We start from the raw sequence: 17,686 nt of genomic DNA, 5'->3' as shown, positions 1-17,686 counted from the left end.
CGTAATCGCACAATAAAGTGCACCGGCCAAGCCTGAATATGATGCTTGTACTATGAAGAAGCAGACATGAGATGAGGGTATTACCGTCATTAAAGTCCTCTGGCGTCCCCTGGGTGAGTGGAGACTGAGGCCGAGAGTCACCACAAAGGGAGTAGCTGTGCTCTGCCTGGATGAGAGGGGCCGGCGAGCACGGGGACAGGTCCACGTCCATCATGTCTCTTCGGTCCGAAAGGAAGGGGTCATTCAAGAGCTGGCCCAGGACATCTTGCGAGAAGTCATCCAGGAACTCGTTGAAATGCTGCAAGGAGAGAAGGAAGAGGTCTGTTGGGTGTGCCAAATCCAAGCAACAACTTGTATGCAATGACAGAACCTCTGCATCTGGACAGAACACACAGCAGCACTTTTAGGTTCATTTTAAACAAATTACTGAGCTAGCAGTACATTATGTCACTGTAAGCACACAAGCATCGTGGACGAAGAAGCAGTATACAATCCACAAGCAAGACCAAGAGAGGAAGTCAGAGCCAGAAAGACAGAGTAGTTGGTAACACGAAGTACACAATGACAATGTAAGCACACAAGCATCGTGGTCCAAGGGGTGATACACAATCCACAGGCAAGACCAAGAGAGGACGTTACACCCAGAAAGACAGAGTGGTTGACAACATGAAATGGAGAATGGCCATTGAATGATCTTAGAGCACACAGATGTGTACCACTCCACAAGAAACGTGTTGAGAAGTTACTACTACAATTAGATAGAAACCAATGACAGGCCATGTTAGGAGGTTGGCCTTTCATGGAATGCACAGATTTCCCGTTCAAGAAAGGAATGAATACCAGGCCCTCACTCTGGTCCATGTGGCTTCAAAGAAGCATGTTTCAATCAGAGGAGTTCCAATCTCAAGCAACAAACCCTCTTTGCATGGAAGTGTTGCTTTGTAAGGTATATTTAATTACGGTACGACATGCCCTGCCGCCAGAGCTTAGAAAAGCGAAGATGAACAGATATTTTAGAAGGCCATGAGAACACTAATGTTTGGTCCTATTTCTCTAGTCAGTGACTCCATCGCTCCTGATGGATTCCTTTTCCTACTCACACCGAACACCTAGAAACCGCTACTTGTGGCACCATATAAAACCAACACAATATATAAAGGCAACCTCAAATAGACTAGGCAGAAATGGAAGTGGCATGTGAAAGCAGTGATGTCTCACAGTTCTTTGCTATTGGGCACATGAGAAAGAGTAATAATTAAGCTCTGCAAAGTAGTGGAGGTGGAAAATGCTACGCATCAAGAAAAGGAGAAAATCTAGTAGTTACCGGGGATAAAGGACAAAATATATTACACTCAGTGGGCTACTGCAGGAAGCTATGATAACAATAACCTATTATTATTTAGCACTAAATACTGGCCTCCTACAGTGTCCTAGTGCTGTAATTATCAGATATAACTATATTTTGATAACAATGGAGGGGTGCACTCCCAAGCAAATATAACGTCAATAATGAAGCTCGATCAGTGTCTTCATTGCAAAAAATATATAAATCTTTATTTCAAATAATCCATGGGATTTGCGCAAAGCATCAGCCAACGCGTTTCGTTCACAGGTTGAACGTCGTCTGGGCAAGTGTAGCAAATGGTGAATGTAGCGAGTATTGTGCTTGTATTAAAAGGATCTACGGGCCCAATCTGGTCCGGACCCTGGTCTAGAATAGTATCAAATGTTGTTGATCTTTAGACTGCATGCGATGCGTGGGCCTCCTTGATAAGGGCCCTGTTCCGTGAGCCAAGACGCCTTGGGAAGAGACTGCAGGAATACTTCACAGGCCCTTGTCACTCTTAAGCCATATACGTCAACAGCATACTTGACAGCTCTGGCAATGAGCCAAAGGGGCTCCTCATTGACTGGAACTTTTGCAGTTCAAGCAATGTAGAGATCCCCAGGCCCACAGCTAGAATGCCAGCACGGCTGACTGAGCCTTACTTCATCCCAAAGATTGAGCACAGCTATCAATTGGGTAATAGTTGAAAAAATGTTTTAAAGCGCTTAAACTCAGAAACGAGTTGCATAGCTGTATCTAAAACACGTCATTAATATTATAATACCAAACAAAGATCATTTAACCACGTGGAAGCCGGCAGTGGAGCTCATCAACAATGGCAGGCACCACAGGCATTACGCAATGTGTTGGCACCTCCCACTAATACACAGAATGAATGCACTGAATGAACTCGGTTGCCGATCCTTGGGAAATCAAATCTACATAAATATTTTAAACATAAGAGATGTGGCATCCGCCATGCTTCCAAGTTGGTAACCGGCGGGAGATGACAGCTCTGTGTGCACGCGGTGCTAACACCTGTTACCCCACTAGAGACATCACGCGCGCGGTGGGTGCCATTTGCAGACAAACGGAGTCAGTTCGGGTCAAAAGTACTTTATTTGGCCACTAAAAGCGACAGTCGTAGTACAAATCTCATTCGGTATGATAGAGGGGCCTTCAGGTGCTGCTCTGTGAGGTAGCATTCCGCGTGACAGAGAGGGACTTTAAGGCACTCTTTAGAAGATAATGATGGGGCCCTTAATGTGCTCCTTTGAGAGACAATATTCAGTGTACTGAACGGGGCCATTAAGGCACTCGGAGGCAGTTTAGGGCCTTTAAACGCGGTCTGGATCGGACTGGGGTTGTGCAAGAGGGTGGGAATGCGCCATCTTTTTGCCATTGCCTCAGAAGCTCAAAGGATACGACCCAGGCAGGGAAGCAGAGGTCACAGCCTGTAAAATTCTCTGTCACTTAAAGATAAATAAGGGACGGTTGGAAATGGTGTGCTGGAAACACTTAGAAATCAGCTGGTTGCATTCAGAGAGGCACAGCGGGAGCAGAGGCCGATTACCCCAAGAGGCACCAGTCACAGCAGCTTTTTGTTTCTCAACACCAGCAACAGACGTCAACTGGCACGTGGGCCCTGGAACAACCAGGCCGCATTATGAGGCAGCCATGCTTGGCTCCCAGGGCAGGAAGCCGGCCACTTCCGCTGCGGGGCTTGTATCATGCTTTGCTTATAGGGATTAACTACTACAGGCTGTTCATTCCATGATTGGAGAAACAGCCTGTAGGTCTTGTGGGTACAGAAAGTCAGTATCTGTCACACACCACGTTATTAAGACAAGTATTGGCAAAGCCAATGGGTCTTGTCTTTTGACTTTCACCTTTTGGCGTTGCCAACGTTTTTTGCCGATGCTGCTCTGCATCAGACACAAAAAAGTGTGATGATGTATATGCACACTTGGCAACACATATGCACGAGTATCCATCATCACGGTTCGGAGGCCCATCGTGATGACGTATACATGCACATACGCCATTACGTAGCTGCCGCTATAGATTGAAGCCTACCAGACAGTGCAGCTGTCTGTTTTACTAACGACTTCTTTGGGACATTTTGAAAGCTTCCCTGGGAATTCATTCCATCCATTGCTTACCATTGACTTTGTGTTTTGTAAATCACATATGCTTGATTTCTATTTCCTGGCGTTATTTGTTTTAGGCTGTCCAGCCCGAGTTTGTCCCTCCTATGCAGCATTGCCTATTTGCTGTAGTCTTGAAAGAGTGCTCACTTTCAGTAAACAGGCCTTTGAATCTTGTTCATATCATGCCACATTTGCTACGCATTCAAAGACAGAGGTCAAATGTCAGGCTCGGTTTTCAGAGGGAGCTTGGTGTTTACTTTTTTTTTCTCTGATTTCAAAGTGTGAAAATGTATGTGACAATCTTGCTGTGAATGGAAAAGCTTTTTTCTAGCAAACACCAAAATCTAAATGTCTGTAAATGAACTGTACAGATATTTCAAAATATATCAGGATTAGGCAAGCATACATGAAGCACTTTTTTTGTAATTCTGAAGTGTGGTGAAAACAAATATTTTAATACAATCAAGAACAAATCAATACACTGGGTGATGAGATTTCTACACATTATCGTTTATGCGCTGTGTAATTTGATCAGTAAAACTGTACGTCTGTCTAAATGTAATGGTCATTTCAATTGAAAATGTGGAGTCTGTAAAGGCAGTGTCCTACCACACATTCTTCACACTACACTACTCCACAACACTCTACTCCACTCCATGTCCCTTGCCCCTCCACTCTTCGACATGCCACTCCACCCCACACTATGACTCTCTACTCTAAGACACTACACAACATGCCACTCTATGGCACAACATTCTACTCCACTATACACTATGCCACTCTACTTTACTCCATTCTAGGAGACTCCACTCTATGCAACTCCCTCTACGCCACTCCAGGCGACTATAACACCCTACTCCATTCTACTACACCACTCTATGCCACTACACAACACTCTATGCCACTCAACGACAGTCTACTATACGACACTCCACACTACTTGATTCTATGCCACTCCATGACCTTACACTCTAAGTCACTCCACTCTATGACACTCTACACCACTCCACTCCACAACAATCTGCTCCACTATACCAACTCCATCTATGCCACACCACTTTACTTCACTCTACGTCAATTTACTCTACTCTACGACACTCTAATCAACTCCACTGTAGGACACTCAGAAATGTGATGGGGAAGCAGCACACAAGGAAGAGAGCAAGAAAACGCACACACTTGCTGAAGTAGTCAACCAAATTTGAGTAACACAAGAAGTGGAATGACATCCATTGAATAATAAGCAAGCAACAAGAAAGTCACATAATGGTAAGCAGAGGGCTGACCCAAATACCCCTGTAAGTGTTAATATCAGTCACAAAAGATCTTTAATAACAGACAGCTAAAAGTGATCTGTAGGAGCTCCCAGCACACATCAGACGCGCTCCCTCCTTGTACACCTTCAGGAAGACTCTCAAGACCTGGCTGTTCGGCTAACCGATCTGCGGTTTCCCCCCCCCCCCCCCCCCCCCCACACACTCAGCGCCTTGAGACCCTCGCGCTTAAAATCCCCATGATTGATTTATTGATAGGAGAGATATAATGAACAAGCATTGGAAAAGCCAACAGGTTTCACTCATTCAAAATCTATTGGCACTGTCAGTGATTTTTAAAGATGTTGCACAGCGGTGCAGGATGCTATACAACACGGCTCGAAATGGCTCAGAGAAAATAAAAACAAAGCGCTACTACCCGGCCAGCACTGGCCACACCATAGCGCTTATGCTGCTGTGCAACATCATTAAAAAACATTAACATTGCTTTTTTGCACACCATGCTACCTAATTTTGAACCTAGCCTTATGCAAATAAGTCCTGACCCTGGGGTTGTATTGTAAGTCCCTGCCTCCATCCTTTTGTACGGGAGGGTGTTATAGTGTCAGAGTTACAGTACCAGGGGAGGGCATGGAGCTAGACTTACTTCCCATCTAAATTAAAGTACATTTACTACAGCTTTGGGTCATTTTTGGCTTCGGTAACTTTAGAATAGTTTGAGAATAGGAATGGGCTTCCCCTTTTATGGGACACAGCATGCCCCATTATAAAACCCCTCCCTCCCTATACCCCTCCTTACTTCTCCCAAATCTCCCATTTTGTAGTAATTATTCTGCATTTTCCATTTTCCAGCTACTTCTAGCTGTCTCTCCCACATTTACTACTAAAAAGTAGGCATATTTGTGAAGCGTCTGCACATAAAAAAACTGGAGAAATGGAAGCTGAGAACTCTGCACAAAAGTTAGTGAATAGCATTTTGTGGTACGTAAATCGTATTATTACAGGACTACTAAACATACAACAAAACGCAGTTTGTGATTGTGTACCCATGTTTTTGTTTCTGCTCTGTAGCGGCCTTCTGACGGAGTGCTATGTAAACGCAGTTGCACTGTTTTGTGGGCAGTGTTCCCAGACTGAAGTAATCTCGTGGTGTTCGATTGTTGCAGGCCGTGGGACTGGACGGTATTTGTTTTCAGAAAGTGGAAACAGTCACTGGTTGAAGTATTTCTAGCATTGCACATCTTTCCATTGACTGTGTTGCTTGGTATTCTGTGCTTTTTTGGAGATTGAGTGGCGCATAGCCAATGGCAGGTGTGATGCATCATTGGGTCCATCATTTGTGGTGGGTCTGATGTTTCACCTTGTTTCAATATGGCAGTGCTTGGGTGCGTGCCATTTGTCTTGTGTGCCTTTTTTAAAGACATTTAGTGGACAATGAAAACCCCACATCCGGTTTGTTCAGTGGGGGGAGGGGCAGGCGTGGGGTTATATACTCAAGGTAGTTTAAAAATGACTCGGTTGTCAGTTTAATTTTAATTTCAATAACACACCAATTCTCGATTAGTTGACACGTAGATAGAGTGACTTTTCTGAGGGAAGCCGGGAGCATTACAGATACGGGCTGCCCCGCACCAACAATGAACACATTTCTTTTTTAAGGGGTCCACAGGATCGTAGTCTCGTCTATCGTAACGAGCACCACAGCCCCTAGCTTTTACAAGTTTGACTCTTGTACTCGAGAAGCATCCTTTGAATTATTATCCGCTATAGCCAGGATATTCCCGAAGCTTGTACTGTCCAGATTCCCCAATACACCAAGGGCATTGGAACCTGTTCTGAACTTATCAATCACATAAGAAACAGTTACAACTGAAGCCTTGAGAAAGTAGTCTACAAGACGAAACTCGTCGGCTGTCAGAGTCTACACTCTACCTATGGGTCAACTAATCAAGAATTCACTTATTTTTGTATTTACATGTGGACTACATTATTCTGCCCACTTTGCTTTCCTTGGTGTGTTATTGAAATTAAAATTAAACTGACTACAGAGTCAGTTTTAAAATACCTTGGTGCTGTGCTCTGAATTGTATTTTTGTTATGTAAGTATATGGAAAAGTTATTTTCCCGATGCAGAGTAACACTGCTTTGGTGGCACAGGGTTTTTCATTGAGCACGCCTTTACATTGGTCATTTGATATTTGGAAACACAACGGAGGTGCTGACTATTCATTGTTACCACTGCCATCAGTTTCTAGTGAGGTTATATATGGTTGCATGATTTGTGCAGCATGCTGTGCGCGTGTCCCACATGTGGCTGGTGGGCACTTGTATGGGTGATGCAGTGCAGTGCCTTATGAGACATGCGGAAATAGATTTCCTTCTGCGGTTTTGCAACCTTGGACAGCATGGCTTCTCAGGGTACTCCTCCCAACTGTCTTCCCAGGCTCTGCATGAAGGTTAACCGTGACTTGAGACTGTTGATTGTACTCTCTCCTTTCTTTCTATCAAGAGATGTCTCCACGCCCTCAGTAGACCTTGCTCTCCCTGGGGTGGCGTGCCTTTTGTCGCTACCCGGTCTGCATTGTTCTGTCTTGCGTTTGTGCGGGTTGCCTAACGCTCCCTTCATAAAGCAATTATTTCTTTACATAATAACAGTGACGGATCTCGTCTCGTTTGCCAAGGGGACCAGTTGCAGGAATTCACACTGGAGATGCCCGACTCCTACAGGTCTTCCACAGGGAAGACGGTGTGGGGTTATGGAATAGTTTCCTTGACTAGTCATGATGATGGCTACTGATGGCCACTGACCTTGGGATCCTAGGCGAAGGGCTTCTCCATGTGGGGCTCCTCTGCACCTTGGGTGGTAGGTGCTGTATGGATGCAGTTACAAAACAATACAAGGGCAAGAAGTATTTTTGTGCATATGGATGTAGAGTTCACGTTTGGTTCTCATTTTCATCTGTTGTGAACTGCATGCATCAGTCTCACATAAAAGGGGTATAATCAGGGCCACTGGAATTATGCAGCAGGATAGAGCCAAATTATACAGCAAGAAAGGCCAAATTATGTGGCATAATGCGCCACATTTTGTAATAGTATTACTTCATTATTTCCTGCCAGAGACGGCGAGTAAAACTGTGCTGCATGCGTTAGTCACGTCCCATCTCAACTATGCCAATGGACTCTATTTGAGTCTGCCCTGCGGCTTGATCTATAGGCTGCAGATAGTGCAAAATGCGGCAGCTAGGCTGGTCCGCAAGGTCCCTCTCCGCCATCATATTTCGCCCCACCTCAGACAACTCCATTGGCTCCCTGTGGCCATGAGAAGGGAAGAGGCCCTAAGTATCAGAGGATGAGACTTCGCCACTACCAGCAGGGCAGATCGCTGAGCTCCAATTTTAAACGCTACCTATTCATCCACGGTTTTGTTAAAGCGAGAATGCGGGGCAGAATTTTCGAGGTAAGAACCTCTAAATGCGGGAATGACCTGCCCCTCCAACCATGTATAATGCACTCTGAGCATGAGTTTAGAAAGACCTTGAAGACCTGGCTGTTCAGCTGTAGAGACTAGTTTTCTGGTAGCAGGGCTGCAATGTTATCCACGTTAGCGCCGAGACACCTCATATGAGGTAGCTGCACGCTTTATAAATGCCTTTTATTATTATTATTATTATTTAGTCATTTTTTAAACTTTGTAACACTGTCTGGTCATTGGCTGCACCTCAGTAGTACAAGTTAAACACCCAAATGTAGCAACAGAAAGGTGACCAGTCCAGCCTTGTAAATGGCCTTCCACTGCGCAGTAACACATGCCACTGCATTTTCAGTAACTTTTGAACAGTTTGAGCTAGGAACAAAAATGTTTTTTGGGTGAAATCTGCAGATTATCCAGCCGATGATCGATTATGTGACAAATCTGTTATTATGTGAAAATTGCAGAGGCAACACAATGTCATAATTCTAGTGGCCCTGGTTATATTTGAGCCCAGAAAAAAAAGTTAAATGTTTAAATGAGATGGGAATCTACTTTGGTTACCACAATTTAGAAATGCATCATTAACTGATAGTGGATGGGGCGTGCTACCTGCACTATTTGGGGGTGTAGTTGTTTGGGGCGGCTCCAGATCACAGCTATGAATGCTTCTGAGTGAGAGCCTGCAGCCCTGCTTGGGCACATGTTTGGGTTCTTGCTGAAAAGGGAATCAGGGCAGTACTTCTTCTGGGCTTGGGTGACACAAATGTGTGGAAATGAGGGATTCTGCAGCTCCTGTTGCCACCTTGCAGTTGTTGGGTGAGGTAGGTTATGGGGCCGGCTCTTGGTGTGGGTGCTGCAGGTGTCCAGTCCATCTGCATGTAGGTGTCCTGGAGGGGGGAGAGGGTAGTTTGTCACTATGCGGTGGCGCGCTGCAGCACATAGAAGCCATTCCAACACAACATAACATAAGATCCAGGTGACCAATTACAAAAACACATTCCCATGGCAAACCGATAGAAATAGCAACATTTGCCCAGATGTCACAATTAACTGAAGATAATTCTATACTTTCAGACTTACAAACAGGATTCTGTCCAGGAAAAGGCACAGAATCGGCCTAATTGCCATCTGGTATACCTTAATAACACAGTTGATCGGAAAAGGGTTGCTGCACAACTTCTCTTGGACCTCTCAGCTGCCTTTGACACATTTGATTCACTATGTCATTCTAAAGCAAAGACTCTACGAAGTCGGCATAGAGGGGACTGCTCTCGACTGGATTGCATCCTACCTCAAAACAGAACAAATGTCATCTATACCCTCCTTTCTCATCCAAACTGTACTTCACAAAAGCAGGGGTCCCTCAAGGTTCTATCATCTCACCCATGCATATCAACATCTACATGAAGTCATTACCCGCATTGATCAATGATTTTCAATTCGAATGCTAAAACTATGCAGATGACACACCTCCTTAAAACTGCAAAGCACCAAATACATTGGGAACTCACACGTTTTCTGTTGCCTCAGAACCATGATTCAAGGGATGACATGGAGCAATCTCAAATTGAATGCTTCTAAAACAAAAATACTCATATGTGGCAATTGGAAAAATTATGACTCACTTGCAGCCAGCCTGATGACCTGTGAACACCGGCTAGAGTGCATAAGGAAGTAAGAAACCTCAGAATTACCATGGGCTCCAAGATATTAATGAATGAGAGGACAAACCAGCACGATCAAGCTTCATTTTCTATAAAAAAACTCTGCTATGCATCTTCCCAACCTGGGATTTCCACACATGGTCCAGGTTACTATCTATCGTGTACTGCCTAAAGTCGACTACGCCAATAGCCTCTATCATGGATCATATTTAACAACTATGAGAAGGCTACAACTGATTCAGAACTCTACTGCCAGACTACTCCTACATGTAAAAAGCCACCTGCCCAAATCTCCTCTGCCCTGATGGCCCTGCATTGGTTACCAGTTGCCTGAAGATCCACATTCAAGTTGCTTTGTATTACCCACAATGCGATATATCGAACAGGGCCTCTTCATCAGGAATAAAATCATCAAATACATTCAACAAAGGAACCTCCACTCTAGATTGGCACTTCGCTTCAAAATCCCACCATACAAGAAAAAAAACCATAGGCGGCACACCCTTCTCTGTTCAAGTAGTCAAACTATGGAACTATTTTCTCCCAAACATAAGATCCACGGATAACTATCTTATCTTCAGAACTTCAGAAGACTACTCAAGAGTTGGCTCTTCACCACATAACCACCATACTCAAACATACTATATACAACATATCCCTGTGTATATAAGTAGTTATGAGGATATTATGTATGTATCTAGATATGTATATTCCTTAGTAGAAATGTGTATAGTAATTATGTTTATAAATATATAGATATTCAGTAGGTCTGCTTAACAAATGTACATATTACTTATGATTATATAATAACATGTATATAGTAAATTGATACTTGTATACGCACTACTCACCCGCAAGGGTCTCAAGGCGCTTGTACGAATACCGCTGTGGAACTCATCCTGGCTATCCCTGTGAGGCGTCCACTCCTGGGCACCCCCAAGGTGGAGGCCAGGCATCCTTAGCGTTGTGGGGGCCGTTGTGGAGATTAAGCAAGCTATTGCCCAGAGTTGCAGAGTGGGACTCCATGATTGGAATAGGCACCGAGGCGAGAATTATCAGGTCTGTGGAATTTTTGAGCCCAAGACCCGCCGAGGCGGGGAATTGAACCCTGGTCCCGGGCTAGACCTCTGCATCAGGGTCTGCCGCTCTAATCATCGAGCCACACTTCTCCACTGGTCACTGCATAAATAAGTACATTTTTATCATAACTATTTATCTACAAGTGCACTATTAAATTATTAATAGGAAAAAATATTTTTAAAAATGTGCTTAAAGTGTAGCAACACATGAAAGTCTGAGTTTATTACATACAATTTAAATCTAGATATATTACCTTCTTATACATATATCTTCTGCGTTATGTATCTTTACATTTAATACTTTACTTCAAATTCAACATTTCAAATGCACTACCCTATATCTCACCCTATAACTCTCTCAATGTATCATCTACCTCCTCTCTCTGACTCCTTCCAAATCTCATTCCACTACTCTGTCCAATGTAGTAACCTATTTCTCACCCTATACCTCTCTCAATATATTCTCTACCTCCACTCTCTGACTCATCCCAAATCACATTCCACTACTATAATCTCCAAAATAACCTTTCTAGATTCTTCCCTCCTTGCATCATCTCAAACCTCTTATTATTTAGATCCCCAAAAAAGCCTTTCTAAACCCTTTCCATATGTATCCCTCCAAGACTCATCCAATACCTCATCTCTCTCCCTAATCCACTTCTAGAGACTCTTCCCTCCTGCATCTCTCCTTCACTCATCCAAACCTCCTCCTACTGCTATGATCTCCAAATAAACACATTCTAGGCCCTTCCCTCTTCTATCCCTCCAGTATAATTTTCAATGCAGCTCGCAGACTAGCATGCCCACTGCCCAAATATATTTCACATTCCCTTTACCTATTAACCACTAATACTTTTTGGGTTCCGGAGCAGCGTGCTACTTGCTGAAAAGCGCTTCAACGCCTCGTCAGGGATTTTAAGCGCGATATAAATGTACTAACATTTACATGCCAGCAGACCAGACATTCAACACCTCTGGACAATCATGCATGCACACACCTTCCGGGATCCAACACACGCATCACTGTTTCACACAGACAGTATAATTCTTACACCTGCAAAACCCCCTCCCTTTGGGATTCGAAAGCACACCGCACTGTTGTGTAATTCTTCAATTCACATCTGTAAACTATTTCCACACTTTTGCATACCGAATAAAAATAAGCAAGAAAGCACTGACAAAGCCAATAGGTCTTGCCTTTAAAGGGCAAGTGCCAACCTATCCCCTTTGCCAATGCTTGTTGGCACTGTTACTTCTGTGCATCTAATTTCCTTTTCTGTTCTTAAATGGTTATTGGACCTGCTGAAACAGTAAAGTGAAAAACACAAAATGACGGCCAGTGCGTCACGATGCATGCCCACAAAAAATGTACAACTTGGGTCTTCTTTCATTTTTTCATGAGAGAAATACCATTCCAAGATGGCCACTGCATTCCAACACATGCATTGTGAAGCACCGCACCGGCGGATACCTTGGCTAGTTCACTGTACTGTACTAAATTGGCTTACAGACTTTTTTTGGACAGAAAAGTAAAGATAAAGTGTATAGTAACGAAAAATGAGAAGCCGGGGGCCCTCTGCAGCTGCAGAACATTTAAGCGTTCTTAAAAAGGCAGGAGGAAAACAGTAGTGAATCTTGGTGGCTAACAATCGATTGGAGATAAGGATGCAAGACGACAGAGTACAGGGGCCCACATAAAAAATGTTTTTTTTTTTTAATTACATCTGAGTCAGAGGCCTACTAGAGCCAAATTTCGAGGTGGGAGCTACTAAAAATGTCAGGGAAGGAGGGGGGGAGGTAATGCTTCCAGCAATAGGCAGAGCGGAGATGAAGGGGTGAAAAAACAACAAAGCGGTGGATTCAATCATTAACACACCTTATAAAATCCAATATCCTGGTTGCAGGAATTTAACAGATGCAATACTTATTTCCTCATTTTCACTCTCCAAAATGGGATGCTGCTTACTGCATCATAATCTACACGTCCCTGTGTTTTCCTGCATTTTTCCTAAGTGAAAAATTTTAACTGCTGAAATTTCACTATGTGAGTTGATAAACTCCGACAAACATATAATTGTGACTCGTGCGCAAACAGCGGGTGGCGCAGGGTCACAATTTACTGGGCCATTCATAATACGGGCCTATGCTTCAGTGAAGTACACACACCCACCTGTCAATTTAAAACATAATCTGCTTTTAGGCACATCTCTAGTGGGATTTCTCAGTGTAAGAATTGCTTTACCAAGAGCCACTTAGAAGGCGAGTGCCCTGGCAATTTGGCCACTTAACCCATACTTTAACATAGTTCTGCTCTCTTTGCCACATCTAAAAGAAACAATGCCATGATTCATAAGGACAGAATTGTATTATAATTCAAATTAGGGGGACAGAGTCAGCTGCACAACAAAGTGGATGTTTCCTCCTCCAACCAAAGCCCTAATTGCTAGTGGCAGAGGATGTTCACCTGAGTAGCACCCACTAATGCCCCCCAAATCAGTGAATTTCATTCCAACGAGATTGGATGCATATGCCTAAAGCAAATCACTATTCCATGCTGAATCCTAAATTTAGAAATGGCAGGATTACGTCATAGTAGGACTATAAGCAAGAGAAAAAGAATACAGTGATTCTGTCGAGGGGGCCTCCTCATTACACACTACTACAATAGGAATCTAAGGTTTTGTGCCTCCGCTGCCAGAACCTAAAAGATATATATGTTTCATCCTGCCCCATTCTAAAAAAATAAAAGAGGCTTTTTTACGCCATTCTGGCATTTCAGTTATCAGTGTCAAACATTACAACTTTTCAGCTAATTGGTGGATGTCAGGGAAGACAGGCGAACAAACAGCACATTCCTCAAAGGCTCCCCTTACTAATAAGAATCTGCCTACGAACTGAAGAAGATAGCCATCTGCTAATTTGGCACATAGGCGCAGTTGACAAAGACATGAAGAGGGTAGTTAACCCCACTGTGATGCCACAATGACAGTAGTACTTTATCTTTCTGTTAATGTATAGTGATAACTGTATAGAATAGATATGTCTTAGTTGGATGCCTGCTTGCCTTATTTTTAATTATTGTGTTTCTGCAAATTGCCCACATCTCATTTCAATGATCACAATCTCTTCTTTAAAATTCATACAACTATAACCTAGCAATATCTAATCTCCTGTAAATTGTTTATTAATACTAGCAACAATTTGCATACATTTGCATACATTCACATACCCCATCCCACTAAAGACCATGCCTAATGCCTATTCATTTCATATACACCACCTAGAAACTAGAGTAAATGCATTGAATTGTTTTCTTAAGAGTACAATACTAATCACAATGACCAACAATAACCACTGGGAAAAAACTAACATTGGGTTGAGCAGCAGTGTGTTGCCCAGTGTAAAGAGCTTTACCCATCTTGTCAGTGGCAGTAAGCGCTATGTAAATGCAATAACAATACAATTTGAGACTACTGACTGCCTACAGGTGTTATGGCAGACGTATGCAGAAAATGAATAATATTTTTCTCCCTCCTATGTCAACATTAAAGATTAATTTAAAAAAGTATACATTGTCGGTCAACAAAAGTGTTTTGCCAAGCATTGTGCTGCCTGAATTATATTGCAAATTAAAATTACAGGTGGGGGTGGGGGCTAATGGAAAAAGCAGTTTGATTTGGTTGTTTAACTGCAACTATTTGTTACATTTGCTCACATTACAAAAAGGTAGATGGTGTGCTCCCTGGGAATTTGTGAGGTGGGGTTTGAATGAAAAAACAAAGGAAGACTGGGAAAACAATCGGAAGATTAGAGTTGTAAAGTATTGCAGGCTGCAGTGTCCACTGTATGAAAATACCTCTACATGTTCTATTTACAGGATATCCACTAGAGATCGGTAAATTTGCATACAACAGATTTAAAGGGAAATCAATTTGTTTAGTGATTATCCTAAAAACCTAGCATACCCATGACCCACAAAACCCAATGCAGTCTATGGATTTCTCTTCTGCGTTTATGTACAGGGTTAAGACCAAACTTGTTTTACTGTAAAACAATCGAAAAACATATTGGGCACATTCTCGCTTGCAATAAAATACATCTCCACTAAAAACAGTGACATAGCGACCAAAATTTGCAGGGGCTCTTCTAAGTGCAAGAAATAACCAGGAGAAGGAGCCGCGACGAAATTGAAAACAATAACAGTTACAGATAAGTCACCATTCAATTTATTTCTTCAACAGCAAATCCGTTCTACCAATCTACTTCCTCAAGGTTTCGTTAGAGGGAGTAACTCCGTGGAGCCGACGGGGGGAGGGAAACTGAAAGCGCGCGATGCATGCTCTGCCAGCCTCCGGGGCAGGAGATGTGCACACGTACGGAGTGCACATCTTCTGTCCGCTTGTGCCACCTCCTGTCTCCCTTCTGCAGAGAAAGCGGCAGCAATAGAGCCTTGCAAGGCGAAACAGCGCATGCGCTGCATTCGCTAGCGAGACCTAAACACTAATGCTCCAGGGATGGATCAAACAGAAGTAAGGCAGGAAAGCCACTGGACAAGGAACAGAGAACTTAGATAATAAAAATATCCTTTTATGAGCAAGGGTCAGACCTAAAGCCCACTCAATGTAGTCTATTCTAGAAAAAATATCTGACCGTAACAGTTGAAGCTGTCTGTAGCCAAGACTTAAAATACAATACACAAGTAATCAAAAGGGGGGAAAAAAAAAATTTGAAAATAAACCGGTTTTCAACCAACATTAATAAAAAAAAATAAGTGTCAATTATAAGGAATTTAATTTTTTAAGACGCCTATTTAACCTGAACTTATCATCTATTAAAAATAAATACTAATTATTAAAAATAAATACTAAAAAGAAATAAATCACATTTCTATGCTCTACATCAAACCAAACTATTGTAATTAAACATAAGAATACGAAGACCCCATCAGAGCAAAGACAAAAATACTGTAAGAAGTTTGTAGGTACTAAATATACACAATATTTTACCACTGTAACATAAGATTTTCACCAAGCATTTTGCCTGCATCACATTTAGGCTTTGCATTTTTTTATATAGTTTTAACAAATATTGAATATAATCGTAACTTTATTTTTTGCAATTGAAAAGGTGTGTAAAGCGTGTGTATTCATTCAATGGCACTCAAATAAAAACTACAGACTCACTGATAATGCGCAAGAGCTTTTCAATTACAATTGTTTAATTGCCTACCTTACCCTGTATTAAAAAAATAAAATACAATAAAAGACATGCTCTGCCAAAGTGTTATCTTTGCCCCACCTTCTCACCCTTTAGAGCAGCCAAGATAGTTATGCGTCACTAGAGTTCAGAGCTCATGGCACACAACATTTTAAGAAGAAAGGTATTACGTCAGAGATGCAGAATTTGAATGATAAATGTACTCTCTTCATGTATGGCTAATCACTGTAGTACGTCAGTGGCTGCTATTTTAAGTTTGTAGACTGTGAAACTCTTTTTGAAAAGGAAAACGAGTTGAAGTGTGCCCTGAGGGTGAGCAAGTCTTTGAATTAAGTTTGTAAGTTATTACAAATTAGAACATTGGAATGTTGGGAGCTCCATTGCAGACAAAAGAGTGGCCCAGGGCTAATATATGTCTGGTACAAAACTTCTTCTCCAACGTTTGTCTCTCTTTTTCTCCTTTTTAATACAGAACATCTTACCCTCAAGAAGGTTACATGTTCTAATAGCCTTATAGTTCTTCTGCCTCATGCTTTACCCATTGTTAAAGGCCTTTTCCCTTGCTAAGCGTATAGGGCCTTTACGAAAAAGGCGTAGCCCTCTTCAGCATGCTATATTTGTTGGTGTTTGATCTAAATGTTTTATTTACACATCATCAATCAGTCAACCAGGGTTTTTTTTAAAGCGCGGTACTTACCTGTGAGGGTGTCAAGGCGCTTGGAGAGCGAGGGTCTGCTGATCTGTCTGGGCATGGAGGTTCAGTCGAAGAGCCAGATTTTGATGTTATTCCTGAATAGGGTCAGCGACGAGGATTGCTTGAGAGGCAGGGTGTTCCAGGTCTTGGTGGGGAGGTAGGAGAAGGATCCTTCTGATATTGTGAATCCGTGGGAGGATGACCAGGGCAAGTTGGGCCGAGCGTGATTTTTTATTAATGAGCTTTGATCCAATGCATTATTTAGCGAGACCTAAATGTAGCAACTGCTACCTCTAGTCCTGCTTACAACCCGGACACTTGCATAGCTGGACTACAGCTCTATTAAAAGTAAATATATGTTTACCTTCTCGTAGTTTTAGGTGCAGGCTATTTTACCTGTTAGCAATTACTGTTTATAATATTCTGTGATAAATATTGTTTAAATAAAATACACTGGTCTGTAATAAAGGATCAAAGGTTGAGGGAGGTCACGTCACAGGACATGGTAGGACACAAGAGACCTAGTAAGCTGGAAACAATGAGACAGGCAGGGAACAAGGTACACAGGGCAGTGGAAGGTACAGAATAATTGTACCAGTAGAACAATATTTCCCGGAGTTGGACGCACATCCCCAGCCACTATACGGCTGTCCTCTTCAGGCACACATCTGGTTCAATAAGGGTAGACAAGGTTTTAGACCCAACTACTTTAAAACGCTCTTACATGGCAACATTGGTTGCGATTCCTCACTACCCATTATAGTTTGCATTCGGGTTGCTCCGTTCCATCAGCTTTGTTGTGTTTT

The 17,686-nt window shown here is 42.6% G+C and overlaps 1 protein-coding gene across 1 annotated transcript in view; it reads right to left on the bottom strand.

Annotated features, from left to right (window-relative positions):
• CREB3L2 (cAMP responsive element binding protein 3 like 2) overlaps nt 1-17,686 on the bottom strand; it is a 193,675-nt gene that overhangs the window by 61,291 nt on the left and 114,698 nt on the right. The window contains exon 2 of the mRNA XM_086952474.1: nt 85-298. Coding sequence (XP_086808600.1) covers nt 85-298 — 214 coding nt within the window. The remainder of the gene's footprint in view (nt 1-84; nt 299-17,686) is intronic.

The sequence above is a fragment of the Lissotriton vulgaris genome, chromosome 1_2 (assembly GCF_964263255.1).
Source record: "Lissotriton vulgaris chromosome 1_2, aLisVul1.2, whole genome shotgun sequence".
Taxonomy (NCBI): Eukaryota; Metazoa; Chordata; class Amphibia; order Caudata; family Salamandridae; genus Lissotriton; species Lissotriton vulgaris.
Note: the sequence above shows the minus strand (reverse complement) of the source record. Positions and strands in the feature narration are given on the sequence as shown.